We start from the raw sequence: 23,251 nt of genomic DNA, 5'->3' as shown, positions 1-23,251 counted from the left end.
AGCCAAAAAGAGGACCATTTCGCAACATGCTGAATACCAGCTGGCAAATCACAAAACCATTAAGGCTGGAAAATACCTCTCAGATCACCAAGCCCAACCATCAGCCCACCCCCACCACGCCCACCAACCACGTCCCTCAGTGCCACATCCACATGGTTCATGAACACCTCCAGGGATGGCGACCTCCCTGGGCAGCCTGTGCCCCTGCTTCACCTCTGTTTCTGAGAAGAAATTCTTCCTAATATCCAACACAAACTTTTCCTGGTACAACTTAAGGACATTCCCTCTCATCCTACTACTGTTACCTGGGAGAAGAGGCTGACCCCCACTTCGCCACTACCTCCTTCCAGGGAGCTGTAGAGAGGAATAAGATCTCCCCCGAGCCTTCTCTTACCCAGTCTGAGCAATCCCACTTCCCTCAGCCTCTCTCCCTAAGACTTGTACTCCAGACCTGTACTCTGAAACACCTGGATATTTTCCTATAGGCTTCTTGTAGTATGAAAGCGGAATGCACCATTTGTTTCTAGATGTGTTGCTTTACCAGATAACAAAATTGATGTTGCCTGAAGGAGATTTAAAAGAACGTGTTCTGTTAACCTTAGAGTGTTTGGGCTCCTAACTTCTCTGCCAGCATATAGAATCTTTTGGTCATTTGGGCTGTCTGGAGTAGACCAAATTCTTAGTACTGGATTTTGAAGCAGTATAGAATGTCCTTGTTCTTTTCCATGACACAGTTCCTAAGAAGATGTGAGTACCTCTTCACAGATACTTTGCCTGTGTTGTGACAGCCCCATCATCAATATCACTGCAGAAGGAGCTGTGAACAAGTGATTTTTCCAGCAGTTAGAGAACTGAATGTATGTGCTTAGGTTTCTGGGAGTGAGGAATGCTGCTTGTCAATTTGACTTTGCTGTCAGCTGTGTTGCTATATTACAGGGATACAAAGGAAATATGTCAGTAAGCTTTTGGGCCTAAGGCGGAGGTGAAGGCTGTATCTTGCTTTCTTGTGCCTTGCTGAATGTCCTTCCATTCAGTAATGAAAGGATATGGAAGAGAGAGCAGAATGCACACAGACAAATGCAATGTGATCTTGTGGGGATTTTTGGCTTCTTGAAAACGTGGGTTTGGTATAAGACAGATGGAAGGATGTTGTTACTTTTTGGGCATGCACTTCAAAACTTTTCTTGGGAGGCAGCATTGTACTTACAGAAAGTAAAAGTGAGGGAGTCTGAAATGGGGAAGATGAGCCTTATCCTTGAGTTCTGCAGCTTAAATGGTTCTCCAGTGTATTCCCTGCTAGCATGGGTCCAGTAGCTAATGTTTATTCTCTCTCTGCTGGATTTCTTTTTCCATGGGAATTCTGCAGGTTATAAAAAGATCTCTTTGTTTTGAATTGCAGTGAATGGCTGTAATCTCAATGTTATGGAAACTGGAGATATAGAAGTACTTGACTTAACCAAAAATCCCTTTATTGGCTCCAAATTGACTTACTTTTAAATTGTTGTGCCATTATATTTCTTTGTAACAGTTGAGTTTTGTTTCAGGTCTGGCGATTTGAATTGGGCCTCGGAGGCTTACAGGTTCTTAAATGTAGGCTACTTATATACAGAAACCTAAACTTAGATAGACTTTGGAAAACCAGCTCAGAAAACGCTATGCCTTTCAGAAAGCCAGCTAGATAGATATGCCTTGTGCTGACTTACAGGCTGGTTCTGTAATTCTAATAGGTTTGATTTCTCTCTGCCGTAGGCATTTCCCAGGTCACCCATCTGCGTGCTGTCTTGGCTGGCATTAAAAGATCCAGCTGTTGTATGCACATTTCTTCTGGGCTTTCAAGTCACTAGATGTGTAAGGCAGCTTGGAAGGATAAGAATTTTCTTCCCTGTGGATTACTTTTGTCAGTGCCGTGAAAGGCAAAAAGAAATGTATATTCTACACTGAAAGAAGTCATCTGGATATTTTTGGAAGTTGCAAGCAATTCTTGGAGAATTTGAGGTTTGTGTGAATGCCCTGGCACAGAATCCTTTTATGTCTGCTTTCGTCTTCCATAATCCTGTGAACTTTTACAATTTAGGGCTGATGCCATTCCAGTCAAGAGAAACATGCACATGTGATAAGACTGTGCATGTTGCAACAACTTGGCAGCAAATCCCGTCTCCAGCCAAGAGTTAAAGGTAGCATTTGCCTCTGCTTTGCAGTCCTTCCTGCCAGCCCTCTCAACAGCAGCCTCTCCTCCTGCATTCCGCTGGTTGCTGTTGGCAGTGTCGAGCCTCTGGCCAACAAGCTTTTTGCATGTGGGAGCTGGCTCTGTGCAACAAGCAAGCTGCTTGTTATTGTTAATCCCTCTGCTCTTTAACCTGCTGCCCAGGCTCCATACCATGAGACAGTGCTAATATCCAGGCTCTGTGTGGTTCTTGTCATACTTTCCAGCTGTCTCCAGGTAGAGCTCTCAGGCAGCCTGTGGTCGTGTGTGTTAGACACCCATGCCACCACACTTCTAGTAACCCTTTCTGGTTGCTAGAAACGTGTCAGAGATCTGTCAAAGATGTAGGAGCAAGTTGAGTGGCCTGTGAGCAACTGTGGAAAAAATGGTTTCTGTTCTGTAGCTAAATTAATAGCTAGTTTAACAGTGTCATCTGGTATGCTAAGTAGGTTCATAAATATGCTAACTTGATCTTTTTAAATAATTTAGTAAAATTAAAATGAATAATTTGGAGGTTAAGTTAACTGCCTGCAGCTGCCAGATATTATTGTTTCTAGCTGAGCTGGTCTGCAGACATCTTCAGTGGGTACACAGCTCCTGTGACGTGGGGGTTTTTTACTTGCCAGGTGTCACCATACGGGGAGGATGCTAACCACAATTATGTGGATAACCTCCAAGATGAAACAATCTTGCCATGTAACAAACAGAAACCTTTCTGATCTTATGGGTGTACTGAGTGTAACCGAGTTACAAGAAAAGGTATAGTTTTCCATAGACTGTCCCCTGAGGAATTATTCTTTGGGAAGATGATTATTTTGTACACAGTCTCTCCATAATAGATGGCCCTAAACTGCTTTCTGTGCATATAATACTGTGTTCTGTAGTCAGTTACAGTTTTGTATTACAGCAGCGTCGGGAACTCTTAAAATTAGGAGTCACAGAAGTACAAAAAAGACTGCAGGATGAAGCAACCTCCCAATCAATATGACTGTTAGCGTTGTCTCAGTGCTCCATTTTCAGCTGCTGGAGAAATTGAATGTTTTGGTGTCACTTGAAACAAGTAAGTTCAGGGCAAAGTAGCTAGGCCTACATCTGAGAAATGTTGCAGACGTAGCTGGGAAAACAGGGCAACAAATGTACAAAATTTGCCAGTGTCGTAAGCCATATTTTGTTCTGTTAAAGTAGAAAATGCCAATCTGAGACACCCTGCTTGTTTTCACTTGTAATTTCTAATACAGTTTATAAAATCAGAGCTTGCCTGCTGTTCGCTGCTTGTGTGGCTTGACACACTTACTACCTGTGTTTTAATAACTTTGCTGTCTGAAATGATCAAGCCATTTTTGAAGTGTCCTTTCCAGAAGGATATAGCCTGAAGCAGATGATAAACAGATGACAGCCTAGGTGTCAGAGGCTGAAAAACTATCATGCTTGCCTTGCCACACAGAGCTGTACAGTGTTAGTGGGCCTATGTTGTGCATCCCTGATGTGGCGGCTGCTAGGGCAGGAGGCAGCCAGGAGCACTACCCTTGTACTCCTGGGAGGCTGTTGGAGTGTCCTTCTGAGGGTGGCAAGGTATGTCTGGGAGCTTGGTGACAGGGGTCCCACTGTGTTTTACATAATTATTTCTCAACATTTGCATATGAAACACTTGGAAACTGTTTTCGGCATGGGCATCATGTTGTTGACTTGTACGTTTTTCTGACACTGTGCCACTCCCAGATTCTGTCTGGTGGAATGGCTGCTTTCTGAATAATTTCTTTAGTTGTGTACAGATTTTGTTTTATCTTCCTAGGTGACCATTACATCCATAGTTATTGTGAAATACTCATTTTTGGGGGGGGAGGGGAGGATTCCTGAGGACCTATTAGACCTTTCAATTGCAAACAAGGGAAAAAAAAAAAAGATTTTTTCATAATAAATCTCTTTTGCTGAGAGGGACAAGGGTTTGCAATTAACTTCGAGCTCCGTAGCCTGTTACAGGGAGATAGAATGAGGTCACAGAGAAAGCCCTTGTCTTGGGAAGACCCAGTTAGTTAGCTTGCTTGAGCATGTTGCCTATTTCTGAGCACAAGAAGTCCTTTGGTTGGTGTTTCCTCTTTGATTTGAAAGCTCGGGAGATGTGACAGACTTCAGACCCAAATTTGTCAGAAACTCTGCAAATCATTATAATTATGCCGTTATGTAGTACATCCATTAAGCTTTTACTGGATAGGAAATATTTATTTAATAGCACTAGGAGGTATCAAGAATAAAATGAAACATGGAAGGATTATGATGTTTTAGCTCATGCAGCTGTATTTGTTCATGCAGTGATCTCAAACAAAGTGTTTCAGTCACAGTAGCACAGTCTGACCGTGGACTCCCCAGCCCATGGTTAATAGCACAAAGTGGTTTACGAGTTCTGGCTGAAATCTGTGTTTGCTATCTGTCACTGTGTGGGAAAAAAAAAAAAAAGGAGCAGCAAGCATCTGGTGTGTATGGACTGTACCGGTGTGGTTGAGATCTTTGTATGTCATGTGCACAGCAGAACACTTTCAAGGATAGAAGCTTTAAATACCAGCAGCCCAGGGACCAAGTTCCTGGTAGCTCCTGGTGAGATGGTACATCCGTCCAGTCACTCTGGGCTGATTGTAGTTTGGCTTTTCTACCCTTTAGAACACATGCTTACTGCAAAGCCTTTTTTTCTGTGTTGGCTGTAGTGCCTGCCGACACCTTTGAAAGACATCCCATTCTCAGTTAAGGGTTTATTAAAGAGAAAAGGTCTGAGGAGGAAGGCTCTCATGACAAAAGCAGAGGTTTTATCTTCTGTTAGCAGTCAGGAATTTGAACAATCAGAATACTTTACAGAAGCACACATGGGATTTCCCTTCTCCTGCTCCATATCCCCTCCCTGCCACCTGCAACCATTGAAAAGTTTCAGAGGAGTTTCTGGGTTCAACCACAACAGATACTGCTGCGCCTCTTGCTTTGCTGCTTCTGTTTCCTTCCACATGAAGAAACCTCATTGTACGTATTTGTGCTCACAGACATCCAGCACCTTTTACCCACCTTTCTGAACACAAAATTTGCTTCTCGGGTAAAGATATGCAGTCTGATGGCTGTGATGAAAAAGAAATTGAGCAGGCAGAAGCAAAGTGTGGTTTAAAATGGATCTTCTCATGGCCACATTTTTGAGAACTCTCCAGCAGCATGTCTGTGGTGGCATAAAGTCCTTTTGTAATGAAGAAATGCTTACTGCACTGTTGCAGCTGAGGGAGAAAAATCATAAAACCAGGTTGTGAAAGATGGGAAGGGGAGGGAAGGGAAGGGAAGGCAAGGCAAGGCAAGGCAAGGCAAGGCAAGGCAAGGCAAGGCAATCTCATGAAAGAATAGAGTAGAAATACCTGAGGATGGCGAACAGGCTGAAGTAAACAAATACTGCAGATTAAAAAAAGTGCAGTTTTGGATAATGAGGATGCAAATAGAACCTGGTATTGGTTTAGCCAGTGGAAGTTATTGGTGGAGAGAAAGTGAGGGGGAATCAGTAGAACTAAATATTTCAAAGCCAGCAGAACCAGTTGGCACACAGCAAAGGCTTTTAAATGAATGAGCACAGCATACTGTAGACTGCTAAACAGCATATTTGAAAATTCATGACGGAGATATAAAATCCAAGAAAAATGGAGTGGCAAGTGTAGGAACAGCTTTTAACAGGATAAAAAGATGCCCTAGGAAATTGTTGACAATTTGAATTAAAACAATTCTGAAAAGAAATGAAAGGTTAAACAAGTCAGCTTGTTTATCAGCTAGTGTTTTCCAACTATTTCAAATTGAAATTAATGGTGGAAAATGGTGATAGAAAATTGCTGGACATCTTATACAGTGCTGTTGCAAAGATTCCATCAGCAAAGAAAAATTATGCTGGGTGTAAAGTGCTAGCTATTTTTATTTTCTGATTACCTGGATCTTGTTTAGTTAATGGCTTTTAAAATGTGTAGATATTTCAGGGGCCATCATTAGGTATGGCTAGTCTCTCACCACAACTTAAATGAACACATAGCTGCGCCAAACATAGCCTTAATGCAGTGTATTGAGGGATGGCCCAGCAGCTTTTGAGCAGCAGTCATTTGAGATAAGAGGTTGTGCTGGGAGGACTGTGACAGCCTCTGAAGCAGAATTTGGTGACTGCTGAGAAAGCTGAACACATTGGGCTGAATTAATTGGACCTCAAGCAAAAACGTCTGTATGTTCCTGTCTGGATGTAAAATAAACATACTAATAATATTTTTAAGGGTCTCTACAGAAGAGTGATACTGCCTCAGCAGAGGCTAGATATCCCTTGTAGACAGACTTAGAAGGCAATTGTTGTGAATTGGATTTATGTTTATTTGATTATTACAGTAAGAGAACTTGGCAGAAGTCCACCGTCCCAGAGGCTGGATGGCTTGTCAGTTTCCATAGCCAAGGACAACAAATGAGGGAGTAGTTTGCTGGGCTACACAGCCTTCAGGTTTTATTTTACTCTATTTGAAATATTCAGAGACCTGCATGCAGTTGAACACACTAGCTGTGGGCTTGGTGTGTGGCTCAGGTTCACGCCTCTGATCCTGTAGTGTTGCTGTTTTTACATTTGTAAACTCACACTTTCCTGGCATGCATGTTAGACGAGCTGGATGCTTGTCTGGTAGCAGTGCTATCCCCTTCATATGAGAGGTCTCCAGGAATTTCCTCCTCCTGGAAGGAGTTGTACAGTGGAATTGTACTGGAGGCTGCTAGGTATCGGGGTTCTGAGTTTGGTGCCAAGTGTTGATGTTGACTAGACAGAGGACATACCAAGGGAGTCACTTGTCTCACTTAGATCTCCTGCTCACAATTTAAGAATGAGCTTCGAAGTGCTTCCTTCCTTAGTGCTTCCTGACAGCAGGCAGAGCATTGGCACTGTTAAGAGAATCTGTCACATCAGCACTGCAGCTTCAATTTGAATTCGATACTGAAACACGGACACAGATTGCCATTGAGTCTGGGAGGAGGTATGAACAGTTATAAAAAGCAAATGTGGTGGCAGTTAGCATATAAGATCAAGTATTGAACATGTGACAGTCAGGAATGAGCCTCACCCTTCTGCTCCTTACCTTTGGAGCAACAACAACAGCAACAAAAAAAAGAGCAGCGTTGACCTGAGTGATTGCTATTGGTGGGCTTGGAGACCTGACCAAGGCAGTCAGCAATTTCATTAACTGAGGCTTATTTGAGCAGTCATGCAATCACATTAAATGCCATCAGGTCACACCCGAATCAGCAGAAGAAAAGTCTTGAGAATGCTTGAATTGGTAGAAGACGGGGATTTAAGCAGAGCTCAGGGTTGCACTGTTGGATGAGGGGTTTTAGCCACTGTATCAGAACCAGCTCAATTTACTGGTATACTGTGAAATCCTGCTTGTGAGTGCAAGATGGAAGATACAGCCTACAAAGGGAGATCCTACCAGGGGTATGACACTTAAATTGCAGTGCTGATCAGCTGGAAGATGGTATTCTGGTTAGGACTAAATTTTTTGGATAATTATGGGAGACTCAGTTACAGAGGACTAAAGTATTCTCTGGCTTGATTTTTTTCTTTTGACAGGGGAATTTGCATTAAAATCCAAGAGGTTTATATGCTGTTGATCACAGAATCATTGGAATTGGAAGGGACCATTAAAAGCCATCTAGTCCAGTTCACCTGTATTGAACAGGGACACCTACAGTTGGATCAGGTGCTCAGAGCATCATCCAGCCGGACCTTAAGTGTCTCCAGGGACGGGGCATCCACCACCTCTCTGGGCAACCTGTGCCAGTGCTTCACTACCAGTATCATAAAAAACTTAATTCTTATATCCAATCTAAGTCTCTCCTCTTTGAGGTTGAAACCATTTCCCCTTGTCCTGTCACAACAGAACCTGCTAAAGAGTCTGTCCCCGTCCTTCCTTTCGCCCCCCTTTAGATACTGAAAGGCTGCTGTTGGGTCTTCCCAGAGCCTTCTCTTCTCTGGGCTGAACAACCCCAGCTCTCTCAGCCTGTCCTCATAGGGAAGTTGTCCCATCGCTGGGATCATGTTTGCAGTCCTCCACTGGATGCACTCCGGCAGGTCTGTGTCTCCCCTGTACTGAGGGCTCCACATCTGGATGCAGTACTCCAGGTGAGGTCTCACCAATGCAGAGCAGGGGACCAGGATCACTTCCCTTGTCCTGCTGGCCACACTGCTTTTGATGGCTCTGAGGGCACGTTGCTGGCTCACATCCAGCTTGCTTCCACCAGTACCATCAGGTCCTTTTCAGTAGAGCTGTGCATCTCCCAGCTTGATCTGTGGATAGTTTCTCTTCTGTGTACAGTACAGTCCAAAGTTCGCAGTTCAGAACCTTCTGAATGTTTACATCTAGCAAAAGAATTGATAAATCTTATGCTCTGGGCACTGAATAGCACCTGGAAAATCAATAGTAAGATCCAGGTTTTGTCTTATTTAGTGTGGCAACTTTATATATCAGCATTGAATGTGATACAAAAAATGCTACTTTTCTTGAACTGCTGAATAATATTCTACAGTATTTTTGTCTGCATTTTGAGCAATTTCACTTCTGATTAAAGTATGGAGTATTTCTCTGCTTGCCAGGTTTATTTCAGCAAACATTTACTAGCGAGAGTGAAAATTCTGAAATAGTCTATTTTAAAGACATGTTATTGTATTTGTTACAAAGAAATAATGAACATGCATTTTAGGTAAATTTGCAATGGAACTTTTGTCACTGTGCTCTGCAGAGCTTATCAAGGTATGAAAAACCGTCATTTTAGCTAATATGTCCAAACAAAGCCAGTTGTTAAAGGCGGAGAGGAAGGATTACTCACTTGAGTTTGCTGTATAATTTTGAATTACGGAATTAACTGTGGAACTGGTTAGATTATTTCTCATAAATTGATAATTTATTAGTAGGGAAAAGTGAAGGTCTGATGAATAATTTGCTTCCTGTTTTTGGTTAGATTTAAAGTGAAGGACAGACCCACCTGCTTAAATGGAGACATAATTTTACCTGTAATTTGTATGTGTTCCCACAACCCTTTGCCAGTCTCCACTGGCCGCACAGAGATCATAATGTTGTCAATGTACTAAAGTTTAAGGCCTGCTGATACTTTTGGGGATACTTAAATGTCTTTCTTGCATTAATTCCAAATTGCTCAGCAGGTTCTGAAGGTTTGACCCCATTTCAGGGTTTGGGATTTATATAGACTTAGTAGTGCTTTTCAGATGGATGGTGATTTCTCTATTTTTTTAATCTCTGAAAAACAGATGTTCTTTTATGTAAAGTTCTCTAATAAAATGTTCATTTGATATAGAATGAGTATTCGACACTAAAGCGTGTTTAGTAACTTAGTACGTATGATGTGTTTTGAACAGAAAGTCTCTGTTGTCCTGCTAGGTCTGTGTTTAGTTGTATGTAATCATTAGTGTTGAAGAACCCAAAATTTGGTAACACTGAGAGCAACTTGTGTCTCGTGTTGGTTTTGGATGAGCGTTATAGGGCAATGTCTATGAAGGCTCCTGCGCCAGTAGGGTTCTTGTAGGCATTTCTTCCAAACTGAAATGTCGATAAATCTGGAAGAATTAGAGAAGAGGTATTGCTGAAATCCTCTGTGAGTTCCCTGCTCATCTTTTAGGAGGCAAAACCAAAACAGAACAAAACAAAACAAGGTTGAGCTGAAGTATAAAAAAGCAAGCCAGTGCCCTTGGGAAAATAGTAATTATTGGAAAGGATAGGAAGATTTCAGGCTAGGGATGCTGTGAAGGGTGAGCAAGCACCTCTCTGAATAGAGAAGACAGAGTGGAGGAGCACAACACACCAGCATATTAGTGCATTGTGCAATCTCTCTAAGGAGTGGATTGAGTTATCAAGCAGGGTCTGGAGCTAGTCCATTGGAATCCCCATTGACACCACTTCACTATTAATGAATTTGCAGACAGTGTTGATTCCCTCCCGATTTGGGGATTATACATCACAGTGTAGCAAATATCAAATGTCTTGTTCTAAGTAGGCAGCTTCATCTCAAGAACCCTTTCTACTTAGAAAGATTAGAGATACAGACTATTCAGAAATATCAACAGGGCAGTGTTTTTTTCTCAGATAATAAAGTGGGGAATTTGTTGTATATGCACAATAAGAGATTGTTTCTTCTGTTTTATGGATTTTGACACAAGTTTGTCAATACCAAATTTATTTTCTTTCTATATGAATTTGAGATCGGCATTTTAATCCTTTCTTGTTCATGAGTATTTCAAAAAAACATCTAGTACATTTATAGTGAGAATATATTGTGTATATAAACATAGCTCGACCCAATAGCTTCTTTTTGTCATCTATTTTGTATCACAGTCCACAGTTTTGTGATCTCTGAACTTTTTTTCTGGTGTCACTACAGTGCATAGACACCTGGGTTGTGGAGCTCCGTCTCTGATGTTCATGTCTGAAGAGACACGAGTATAAGGAATTCCAGTAGCTGTTGCCTGACACAGAGAAGTTGCACATTAGTAATGTTGTACAAATGTGTAACAAAACAGAAGGAAAGGATCCGTCTGCAAATTTTTGTATGAATTCTCTAACCTGTTGAAACTTTCATTCGTGTATGGTGTGTTTTCATTCAAACTTCTGCTTACAGATTTTTTTGACTGAAAGACTTACACTTGAGCTGTACAGGCCTTCATGGGCATTTGTTTTCAAAAAAATTGAATTTAGACTCTGGGGAGTTCCTGGGAAAGACCTGGTTATTCTGAAAGTGCAGCTTGCCTGAATGTATCCAGCTTGGAGAGGAGCCACTAGAATTTTATTGCCTTGCTTACCTGCTTATTGTTTTCTTTCTGTCATAGTTTTATCACATAGTCTCCAAACGAGTGCTGTTGTACAACGTTGTTTGCATATTATTTCCAAGACAATAATATAATGACAAAAATAATAATGATGATGTTTTTATACACCATTATGTATTTAAGATCCTCTGAGCTTTGGATAATTACCAGTGTACTGTACATTTTTGATTGGGTGTTGAAGTTATGGATCTTTAGCTAATGTGTTCTTACATTTTTCCACGTTTGGAACATTGGTTGATTTGGTACTCATTGCACTGTTAACTTTTCCACATACTTTCAGTGAAAACACTGTTCTCCCTAGCCCAGAAAAATTATCAAAGTGTTCTCCTCCAAGGTCAAAGTACAACTTGCTCATCAGATAAATCTTGCTTGGCTTTGTTCTTGTATTACCAGCGTGTTTCATCACACCACAAAGCCATCGTCCTTATCATAGGCCATTTTGATTTTAACAGACTTTTGTCATCTTGATGTCTCTGTGAAATGATGGGCTCTTGGCAGATACCTCTCAGAGAGGTATAACTTTTCTCAGAGGTCATTGAGCAAATGCTTATCCAGGACACTTACCCTGACAGTGAGTGTTTTTGACCATGTGCTAGAACTGATGTAGGGAACATGACCTGCCCTGGCCTTTCGCAAATTTATTTGACTATCTAAGGCTTGAAAGAGTGAAAGACTAGTTTAGCTCATTGTTGGGACTGCTGTCTATCCTGTACACTGAGGTGATTAAGAAGTCTCTGTTCAGCTATTTTAAAAGGTGTGAGTTCAGAGATACTCCGTGGCTTTCCTGTGTGACAGAATATCCAAATAATTTATCTGTGATGCTTCTTGTTCCGTTCTCCTAGTGAGAATGCTGGTAGGCGCCTGTTACAAAGCTACTGCAATCCAGTTTGAGCTATCATTGTTCCGGCTTCATAAGTTACTGGACTGCAGTTATTTTTAGTAATTTAACACAGCTTTATAAAATGTGTCTAGCAGGGGAAGGAAAACAATAAAGCTGTTACGCAGCTGATAAACCTTGGGGCTAAAAGAGGAAATAATTATCCTTTCTTTTGGCTGTGTGTACATCAAAACGGGTACAGAAATCCACAGATTAAAAATCTTCCATACTTTGAGACCAACATCTTACCTGATCTGTGAGGCTTCTTACAAACCAGCTGAACAGAAGCAGTCTCCTAAAATTCCAAAGGGATTCTTGTCCTATCTCCCTGATGGAGAGTCCCTTTCCAACTGTCTTGTAGGCCCCCTTTAGATACATTCAGACCACTCTAATGTCTCCCAGGATCCTTCTCTTCTTTAGTATAAACAACCCCAAATTCCTCTGCCTCTTTTCATAAGAGAGGTGCTCTAGCCCTCTGATCATTTTCATGGCCCTCATTTGGACTCACTCCAATGTCTGTGTCCTTCTTATGTTGGGATCCCCAGAGCTGGACACACCTCTCTGAGAAGGTTCTCACAACAGTGGAGCAGAGGAGAAGAATCACCTACTTGCCTTGCTGGCCACATTTCTTTTGATGTAGGCCAGGATGCAGTTGGCTTTCTGGGCTGCAGGTACACACTGCTGGCTCACATTGAGTAATCAACCAGCTTAAGAATCAAGGCCTCTCTGAAGTCCATTCTTTGCCTAACTTAAAGTTTTGCTTGGGATTGCTGCAGCCCCAGAGCAGGACCTTGCAACAGATGTTGGACAGTCTGAGGTTAGCACAGCTCACCTGCCAAACCTGTGAAGGCCCCACTGAGTGGCAACCTCCAGTGTGCCAGTCACACCATTACTGTTGGATGTATTAATCCCTTCCAGGACTAAAACTGAAGGACGAGAAATAATATGTAAACCAAATACTTCTTTAAGAACAAACCAAGTCCTTAGGAAGTTTTGAACATACATTGGTTCCTTGATTAAATTGACAGCAGGTGAGTTTTCATGGATCTGAAAATCAGAGCATTTCAAATTGTTGCACAGGGGGAGCTTGGTGTGTTGGCTGAAGTGGGGCTACTAGTCATGTACTGATGTGGAGAGCTGAGGAGGTAAAAGTAGTTATTGCCTTCTGGTGCAATCAGCTATCTCTTTCCAAGAAGATCCACTCAGGAAAGCAGCATGACACAGTTGGAATAGAAATTCCCAATCTGCCTTGGGGTACACTCATTTTTTTCATGTGAGTGAACTCACAGTTACTCTGAAGAGCACAGTTTAGAACTGTTTCAGGTCTGTGTGGAATTTTTGTCAAACAGTTCCTCTTGGAAAGCTTTTGTACTGAGAACCTTCAGTCTCTAATCTGCCTGAAACCAGATGGGGACAGTTTCAGTGATTCTTGTTTGAGCTTTTCTTTGGTATCTACCTCTAATATAAACTTTATCTTTCATCCACGCGCCTCGAAAAGGTCATACTGCTCTGCAGTTCTTCATTTGGAAGCCAAATGCTTCTCTTGAAGGTGCTCTGAGTTGCTTTTGACATAAACACTGGTTTGAAGTTCTTTCTCTGTTTGGAACGGCAGTCAAGGTCCCCAAACCTAATTGTTCTGTTGAGTGGAAAAAATGTTTTATCAATGCTGAGTGTTATATAAGGAACATGCATTTCCCAGCTGGCAGAACTTCAAGAAAATCCAAAATATCTCGTTGCATAGTTACCAGAAGGCATACGATTAATGCCTGGGCTTGCTCCTCACAATGTAAGCATAGATTGTTTACTCTGTTAGCTTTATAGTCTTGATTTGCTCATGTACGTATGAATTGCGCAAGCAACTTACATTTGCTTAACAGAAACAGGGAGAAGCACTCAAGCCTCTGTAAAATTTCTTGTCTAAATTATTCTGTTGTTTCCTCTAGAAAAGATGCACAAAAAACGATGATAGCAATTTCAGACTGAAGTGTGCTGCACTGTGTGCAAAGTGTGGTTGTCAAGTTTGTTGTTGTCCTAATCTGTGTGACTGGAGCTAGAGAAGAGAAGTGATAAAATAATCCATGCAGAAGGGGAACTGCAAGATTTTTTCTTTCATTTAGCAGCACTCCAAAGATGACCTGCGGTTGAGTGGAAGAAAACTGGAGGCCAAATCCTAATCAGCAATTTCAAATTTATTAAATAGCCTTGATTTGGTGTAGGATGATTTAAAAAAAAAATAAAAATACTTTAAATGCTGCCCATGAAGCTGTAGGTTAGGTTGGGCTTCAACTGTGCAACCAACTTACTCCTTACAGTGGAGTAGTCAGTGAGAGGAATCTGTAGTCTCAATTTCAACTTCAGTTTAGCACTGGTTGCTTTGTCTGTTTGCTTTAGTAGGTTTTTTTTTCCAGATAGGGTAGGAAATTCTGTCTTGTGCTTTAAATAAGGACAGAAAAAGGAATGTAAACTGAAAAGGGGGTAGTGCATCGGTTGCCCTGCAATGAAGTTCGCAATGTTGGCTGCACTATGTTTTGCTTCCACCAATTTTAAGGGTACCGTGGAAAAGAAGGAAGAGTTGAACTGAAGCAAGACCTATTTTAGTAGAAGGCTTATTTAAAAAATAATAATAGTATTTGCAGGTACCAAATCCTAATTCATGGCCAGTCTTAGCCCAAGAAACATTAGTTTCAGATTTTTCATTTCACAACTCTGTTATTAGTGTTGAAATGGCTGTATTACTGTCCTGTAAAATATTTATGAGAAAGAAGACTTAGCAGTATGATCCTGGGAGCTGGAACACTTAGGTACCCTAAGAGAAATCTGAATTGCCAGCATTTTTTTTTGTTGTTTGTTTAATTGTTCCCAGGGCTGACGTAGACCTGAGTTTAGGAGATACGTGGCAATGCTAACCCAGAATGGTCTAGATATTGCTAGCTGGAGAAGTGCCAGGTAGAAGACAGGCAGGAATTCTAAGTGTAAAATCTGGAAAATCCATTTTTAATTTCAGTTGGGCACAGGACTGTATAAAAAGGCTGCTGCCTATTTCTGATGGATAAGATAAAAATGTATTTGATGAGGATTTGATTTGTAAACATTTTTACAACAGCCTTTGCTAATATTTACAAAATTACTTAGAAAATTACTTACAAATATAATAACAATAATAACAATAACAACAACGATAATAATAATAAGTTTACTCATTCTCTGGAAACATACAAATATGCATAATCAGTTCATTTCCAGCACAGAGTGGAGAACTTGGGAGATGAACTGGATGAACTTCATGAAATCTTGGCACATTCCTGCAGCACAAGGAGAAACTCCAGCAAGCACCTGGATGCAGAGTTCTTGGGAAGGAGGGGCAGCAGCAGCCCCTGTGGGCTCACAGCCATGTTATTAGTTCTGTAGAAAGACCAGAGCAAGTCTCAACAAGGTCATGGATGTGTCCAACTGTGAATTGCAAACTGACCTGTTGGACAGCAGCAGCTTTTTCCACTGTTTGTCTCATTCCACATTCAGCACACAGTGCGGTGTTAATTTCTCCCACAATGAGTAGAAACATAAAAGCCTTAAAACGGTGCAAATGACTCAGACAAAAGGCTGTGAATTAATGCAGTCTATTACAGTCCAGATTGGTGTTTCTTTCAGCAGCAATGTAAACAGTGTTCCTCTGACTCAGCATAATCTTCTGCATCAGCAGGAGAATGATAAATTCTTTCAGTGCTTCAGTAGTGCCTGACAAATTATTGGAAGCCCCTCGTTTCTGTAGCTCCTAGTTGGAGAGTGATTGATTTATGTATTATAAATTTGGGTAATAATCAAACACATTCAGAGCTTCTTTTTATTCAGTTCTGTAAAGACATTCTGCAAGATCCTGGCACCAGGAGTTGCCAGTGTGAATTTGTTGCCAATAGACCAAAGACCATGTTATTCAATGCTATTAATTCTGCCACCATCTGAGTTGTCTGACTTGAAGCTGAGTATCTGAGAGCCTTGGGTGATGATATTAGGGAAGAGGTGCTCCTTCTCCTTGCTATGCTGTCTTCTGTGTAGAAGTACCATACATGAAATCAAATCCATGGGAAACTTGAAGCTCACAGGTAACCCAGAGTTGTTTTCTATTTCTGTGTGTTTCAGTGACTCGAACTGCTCATCTCTTGCTCTTTGGGTGAGCTCTCAGATCATCTGTCATTTCTAGTCACCTGAATCCAACATTTCTCATAAAAATAATCTTTATTTGGGAAGATATTCCCTTTTATCTCCATGAAAGATTTTTGCAGAGGTGATGAGGAGCTCCTCATCTGGTGCAATAACCGTGAAAGTGACTTTGATTCTTCTGTAGGCTACAGGTAGCAGAATAAATCTTCCCTTGGTATTCTCAGCCCCTGCCAAAATCAAACTTCTGCCTGTGTTTGCAGGGTTCCTCATGACAGGTGTGTTGAGGTTTCCAGAGTCTGAGGCACAGGCACCAGACATCTAAGAATCTGTGTCACACTGGAGCAAGGAGTCTCACTTTCTTCTCAGCACTCAAGTCTGCTGGACCATTAACATAACAAAGGAGGATTACTGACTTTCATAGCCAAGATGCCTTTGATTTGAAGCTGTCTTTGATTTGGAGCAGTAGGGTTCATTGGTCCAGAGCAGCAGTGGTTTCGTCCAGGTGAAGAGCAAGGAGAGAAGCATGCTTTTGAGAAGAAGGAGGAAAGAGGAAAGAACTAGCTGAAGAGGCTGAATGGAAGCTGTAATAGATGCAGTTAGTCGCTAGGAAGGACCCAAAAGCAGCCCATGATTCCGTAAGACAATTAAGAGCAAATTGTCCGGGTGAGCGATTGGAGGGCAAGGAAGATGCTCCCCAGACTATAATTCAAGGGGCTGAATGGCCTCGAAAACTGAGACCAGAGAGGAAAGTAAAAACAGAAGATGAGGCAAATGATGGAACAGATGTGAACGCTTTTGTTGGCAAGACTTGGAGGCTAGCGGGATGGCGATAGGCTAATTTGAGGCACATAATGCCAGGATCCTTTCATATGCAGAACAGCACTTTGATCCAGTGTGGATGAAAGTGCTGAAAAGTGGAGAGGATGGCAGGGGGTCTTTTGTCTTTGACAAAAAAGGCATCTGCTGGGCTCTAACCTCCTTTTTTTCCACCTCCTTAGCCTAGTAGGCCACTCCAACAATGCTAGCAAAGGAGACAAGTGTCTCCTGACAGCTGAAGAAATCTCCAGGAGGAGAATGAGGCTTGCTGCAAGATGTATACCAGAGAGCTTAATCGATTTTTTCCACAGTACAAAAAGGGAGAGGGCTTGGGGAAGACAGAGAGATCACAGTGGAAATGGGAGGTGGGAGGAAAAAAAAAATCCCTTTATAATAAACTTGTTACTTTTGTTCTCCGAATACATCTTTTCAGGGGATGCTTTGATGCCAGTATGAATACACTTAATGGAGCCGGGTATGGTAAAGTTGCAGGGGGGATGGGGGTGGAGAGTGTGAATTAAGGAAGAGTAGGCGTGCAGAGAGGACAAATGTTGAGTGATTTCTGCAGATTCCAAAACAGGGAAGATTTTTGTATTAATAGAGCACAGTGCAAGAGACAATTGGAAGACAGACATGTACTTTGTGTAACACTTGCTTGAGGAATTCAGCACAGCACAATTTTTTTGTTTCAATTTCTAAGCAAAGCAAAAAAAAAAAAAAATCTTCAACCTTTTCTTCTTTTTCTGTTGTTATCTTGACTTCTTGGACTGATAAGAATGAAGGGACTCCAGAACTAAACTGAGACGTGGGAAGACAGACAGTTGTATATGTGCCAAGCAAATACAGCAGTTGCAGATCAGCTGCTGATTTGATCCCTGCTTCTCCATCTCATGCTCTGTTGACTGTCTTTCAGCTTTTTACCTCTGGTAAACAAAACTGGGATCCAGTCCCAAAAGTCTGATGACTGTGGTCTTCATTAAGTATTGCTATGTACCTAGTCTTATGTTTTCTTTCAGAAATAATGACAGATAAGAGCTATCATCATCTGAGCATGACCCACCTTAGCAATTGAAATCCTTTAAGAACAAAAGGTTTAGGGATCTTCTTTCCTTTGAGATCCTGACAGTGTTTATCCATTACTGTTTACCAAAGATAACCTTCTCCCTGGGGCACGGCTTTAAGCAACACCTGGTGCTGCTAACAACTCTCTCTTTACCCCCAACAGCTCTCTTTCTGCCTGGGAGTCACTCTTCCTCCAGGAAGATACATGTGATGCAGAAATGAAGAGAAGCTATGACATTCCTTTGAGAGGTTCTGCATACGCTAAGTTGTAATCCTATGTAGTTGTTCAGTGGGTGTGCCATGATCCCCCTTCAGCAGATGCCATCATCCAATTCAGACCAGCTGATGTGGAGAATATTTTTGGCAAAGGCATCTCCTAACCTCCAGCTATGCAAAGCCTGATGACATGAGTTACTGTAGCTCATTAGGGAGGACTAATCATCAAGGCAATTGATGTTCTTTTGATTCCTGACCATTTGTCATATCTTGACTTTTCTGTGTCCCAGTGTTCAAGCTGTGATTAACAGTGGTGTTGTGGGAGGCTGCTGCTGCTGTCAGCAAAGGAGCCAAGATGACCTCTGTCCCTCGCACACCAAGGTGAAAGTTCCCTCACTACAAGGTGGTTGTTGTTTGACTTCACTCCCAGGTGCTATGCACAGTGATGGGACGCCAGACAAGAGCCAAAGGAGCAAAGAGAAAGCTTATGGGGAAATATGACCTGGCAGTCCTCCACGCCAAGGAAGAGCAGCACGCACAGCGCCATGCAAGCTGACCAACAGTGCTGTGGGGTCTGGGGCAACCTTCTGTGTCCCTAGAAAGTTGTGATAAGGGCTGTGTGTAGGAATCTCAGCCAGTGATCTTGGACACTTCATTTGTTCTCTGACATGAATCATGAACCACCTCATTAAGAAAAGCCTTCCCTATCTGAGCAGGCAAGTCCTTCAGCTGCTACAGTCCTGAGATTTCTACATGTGTCTAGTATGAAGTTTTCCATCTGCACACCAGAAAAGAATACCCTTACCATAGTCCAAAGATCTGGTAGAGGTTTTTGTTATGCCAGCAGTATGGAAATTTGAAAGTTGTGGGAGCAAGTTGTTGCTATTCCTGTGTAAATGTGCGCAGTAATCCTTCATATCTGCAGGTAGTCATTCCAGTTTTAAACTGCGCCCTTAAGGCAGATCTGTTCAGCCATCTGCAGTTTACTGTGTGCAGGTTTTTTATTGCTGGTGAGTGGGCATAAGGAAGAAAGATGCCTGTGTGAAATGACCGGGTTGCTGCCTTCCAGGCCAGGTGGGTGAGACCGTGTGGAGGAGAGACTGTTTCCCCTAAAACATGAAGTGAGGCTGTAGGGAAGAGGTGTGCAGGGAGCAGAGTGTAGCCTGCAGACAGCCAGCCCAAGAAAGCAAAAGCAGGAGCACAGTCTGTAAGAGTACAACAGAGAGGAAGGTTTGCTTTTTTATATATCTCATCCAACAGGTTAGTGTTTTCTCCACAGAAGATGACTACCCTCTGCTGGTTTGTGTTTAGATTAAAAAACAAACTGTAAAGATTGCAAAGCCTCTCTGATGTGCATTGAGGCAGAACCACCTGGCCAGCACAGGAACCCTTTACAGGTCTTACTGTCACTCCGTGGACAGGAACCATCTGGTAATTGTTGGAAAGGCTGCAGAGTCTAGTAAGGACCATGTTGCTTGAATGGTACATTATCCCAATGGTTGCTGCTATAGAAATCCAAGTAACCTACATAATAAGCCATCCTCATGGAAATGTTTTTGGCTGGGCTGGTTGTACATAGGAGCTTTTCCTCACGTGACCTCACAGTCTTGGCTGTAGAAGCCTTACATTTTCAGCATAGGTTTGGCTTCTGTCTCAGTGAATCTCATCTGGTCATTAACATTCATTAGAGCTTCTCTGTGTGGGAACTGAAGCCAAACAAATGGAAAACAATGTCTTCAGGGTACAATGAACTCCAGCCTCCATGAAAACTTATGTCCTGAAATAAAGTGATTTCCATTTGTTTTTGTTTAATTTACTTCCAAATAAAGCAAACGTCCTTTGCAGTATCACCACTGGTTAGTTTGATGTAACTTTCCGTAGCGCCCACTTCAAGATGTTCTTTTAATGAGGTGCAGTTTGCACCAGCAGAAGAATTCTCACCCTTTTTAAAGATGTGAGATGGGAGTGAACATTTCTATTCATGAGAACACTTCTGGAATTAACATTAAATTTTGTTTTACATATTTGGCTCAATACATGGTGATTTGGAACCACGAGGACATGTTTAGCCGTAGTGGGGACAGCGTGATTTCACGTTCTGTGTACTTTTCTGGCCTGTACTAGGAAGGAGGAAATTGTGTCCATTTGTTCCTACATCTACCCTGTCAGTCCTCGAAACCCAAGGGCTTTGTTCACACAATCTTAGTACGCAAAGAATGTATTCACTTATGTGTGAATTTCGTGTAGGCACATACCTCCAGTTCCATATTGCTTTGGATGGTGTTTGAAGCCAGTCTCCACGTGGAGTGAATTCCACAGAGTCATCATCACACTGAACAGTGTCATCTGAGCTTGGAAAATAACGCTCCCAAGAATAATTCTGAAATGCATTTGAAGACCCCATCAGACATCCCTCAGCTGCCTTGCTCTAGAAATAAATGATAATAAGCTAGTAGGTAACATGAAAGCTTGTTGCTTTCTTTTGCCTTTCACATGCTGATGATCTGTGGGAGTGCTTGTGGCAAGAGGCATTGGGGTGGTCAGGCCCCGAGGCCACCACTAAATGGCACTGGCGCAACAACATTTGGAGATGACTCCTCTCATCCCCTAGGGGTAGGACACCACTCCGGTGGTTGTTCTGGTGTGTGCCCAGCTTGAGGCACAGGGAGTGAGAGCATTCATTTTCCTGGAATGCAACTCAAGGAGGAGGAGAGAGCATCACCCAGGGGCTGCTGTCCCCTGACTGCGCTTGTGGGGAAGATGGCAGCCTGTGGTGCTGCCAGCCACCCTCATGGTTCCTGGGATGGAGGGTTGGGAGGATGTACCAAGTGATAAGGTGAAAAGTTCTTTGTGGATAAGGAAGAAGGGATGAACAAGAGTAAGCTGTGCTTATCTGAGGTGTGGGGATAGGATCCAGTTCAGTCTAGGGCTCTGTACAGGCAGGGATAGTGTTGTCTGTGGGTGCAAGAGTGCCCCTCCTTCAAAGGACTGGAAAGATAAAGAAGGCCCTCCCACCCCAGTCTGCATTTTTGTATCTTTTTGTATCTTTGCCTGTAATCCCACTGCAGGCAAAACCACATGGAGTTATGTGCTAATTTCCCATGCTTAGGTCTGTGATACCTGATGTGCAAATAGCTACAGACCTGGAGGAGGCCTGGGTTGGTGAAATGTGGATTAGGGTTCTCAGAGTGGGAGCAGTTTTGGCGAGTTCTCAGAGGTCAGCTGTGTGTCTGTGACCACCTCAAGGAGCCAGACAAGAACTCACAAGGAACTCTGTCTTTTCCTCCCTCTCCCCTCCCCCAGGTGATCTTTGCTTTGAATCAGACTCTCTTGCAGCAGGAGAGCCTCCGAGCAGGCAGTTTCCAGATCCCCTATACGACAGAAGATCTTATCAAGCATTACAACTGTGGAGACCTCAGCTCCATCATCTTCAACCATGACACTTCTCAAGTGAGTCTTGCCACCATGGCCCTGTACTACGCACACGTCCCAGTAGTACTAACTTCTATCTCACGCTTGTCTCCCCTCAGGCAGGGGCTAAAGACACCTGACTGGCTCTCTAGTGTGTCTGCTTCCTGCGTCTCCTCCTCCAGGAGCCTGCACTAGCTCACCGCCATCTTAACATACACAAGCAGCGAAGGCACACCTGGCTTTCCCTTGTGGACAAATGTCATGTTTGCTTTAGCATCAAAGCTCTGAGTTAATCCTTTATTCTCCGAGGTATCCTTTGGGATTGTGCTAACTTGGGCAGGAACAAATGTAGCACCAGCAGAGAGCAGAAGCAGACTCTTTTGTGTAAAGAGTGATAGAGAATTGATCTCTTGACTTTGACACTTGCGTAAGGCTGGGCAAGTTGCAAGCTTTTCAATTTTCCCCATGAGTGTGATTGCATATTACAGATAAGGCCCAAAGAAAGTAAATAGAATGAAACAAAGATAGATTTAGACTGAATCTCAAGGAAAAGAAAACTTCAGAGTGCTCACAGACTTCATTTATGGGAACGGTTTCCCAAGGAGCACAGTGGAATGCAATGCTCTGATCTTTAAACTACAAGAAAATGCCCAGCAGGGACCAAGTTGGCCTGTTGGGGCTGTTAGATTAGCTAGGCTCAGTCTGAGACATCAGGCTTCTTTTTATTCATGTGCGTGAGGTACTTCCTGACAATTCATGCACTTCAGTGAAAATGTTTCTCTAGTCTGGCAGTGCTGACAAGTGTCTGTTGGTATCTGAGCTCTCCGTGCTGAGTATCAGTTTTCCTATGGGCTTTTGATATGTGTGGTGCAGTGCTACAGAGCTGGAAATACCGTCATACTAACCCTTGCTTCTCTGGCACTGCGCTTTGCACGCGTGTTTTACCTTCCTGTCCTGTACACCCTTCAGCCTGCCAGTGCTGGCAACCTGGTCATTAATAATGCTTAGCTCTTCACAGTGCATTTCATTCATAAATTTAAAAGGGCTTCGCAAAGGAGGCTAGCAGTGTAGCAACGTATAGATGCTACATCACTATTCTGCTGGAGTGTCACGGACTGCAGACAGCTGGCTTTGCCTTGAGGGTCTTGGAGAGAACAGCTCTTGCCAAGACATGCATGTCTCTGAAGAAACACATGCCCTTTACTTATAGAAGAGGCCTCCCCACAGGGCAGTTGAGTTGAATAGTAGTGGCCTGGAATTCCATCAGCTTACACTTTTAAGGAGATCTCTGTCATCTATATATGACTCTGTGCTTGACCAGTAGATGTCTCGCTGTGGACTAAACACTCTTCTGCAGCAGGTGGTGATACACTGTGAGTCAGAGCCTCTGCAGGTGCTGCATCTTTGCAAAGGAAAATACTTGGCTTAGTGGCTCTTTTTACCCCAGAACTCTCTCTTGCAGACCCTTTTCTTAGCAGTCTCTGTAATGGCAGTGTCCAAAGCTACTTATGGAAGGTTCCACAGTGGCTGCAACTTAGAACCTGCAATTCTCTCCACTTGCAAGAGTGTGCAGCTACCGCTGTCCTGGAAGCCCCAGGAGATGAGCACAGCATTTGAAAAGACACCTTGAGGACAGGAA

At 42.7% G+C, this 23,251-nt stretch overlaps 1 protein-coding gene across 4 annotated transcripts in view; it reads left to right on the top strand.

Moving 5' to 3' along the window:
• TRABD2A (TraB domain containing 2A) overlaps positions 1 to 23,251 on the top strand; it is an 84,886-nt gene that overhangs the window by 34,240 nt on the left and 27,395 nt on the right. For 3 of the 4 annotated variants that reach the window (XM_004949322.5, XM_003643049.6, XM_040656188.2), the window contains exon 3: positions 21,505 to 21,651. The exons of the other annotated variant lie outside the window; for it this stretch is intronic. In XM_004949322.5, coding sequence (XP_004949379.1) covers positions 21,505 to 21,651 — 147 coding nt within the window. The remainder of the gene's footprint in view (positions 1 to 21,504; positions 21,652 to 23,251) is intronic. 4 annotated transcript variants of the gene reach the window in all.

This window comes from Gallus gallus, chromosome Z, assembly GCF_016699485.2.
Source record: "Gallus gallus isolate bGalGal1 chromosome Z, bGalGal1.mat.broiler.GRCg7b, whole genome shotgun sequence".
In the NCBI taxonomy this organism is placed as follows: Eukaryota; Metazoa; Chordata; class Aves; order Galliformes; family Phasianidae; genus Gallus; species Gallus gallus.
The sequence above is the reverse complement of the archived record's forward strand: the minus strand, read 5'-3'. Positions and strand labels throughout refer to the sequence as shown.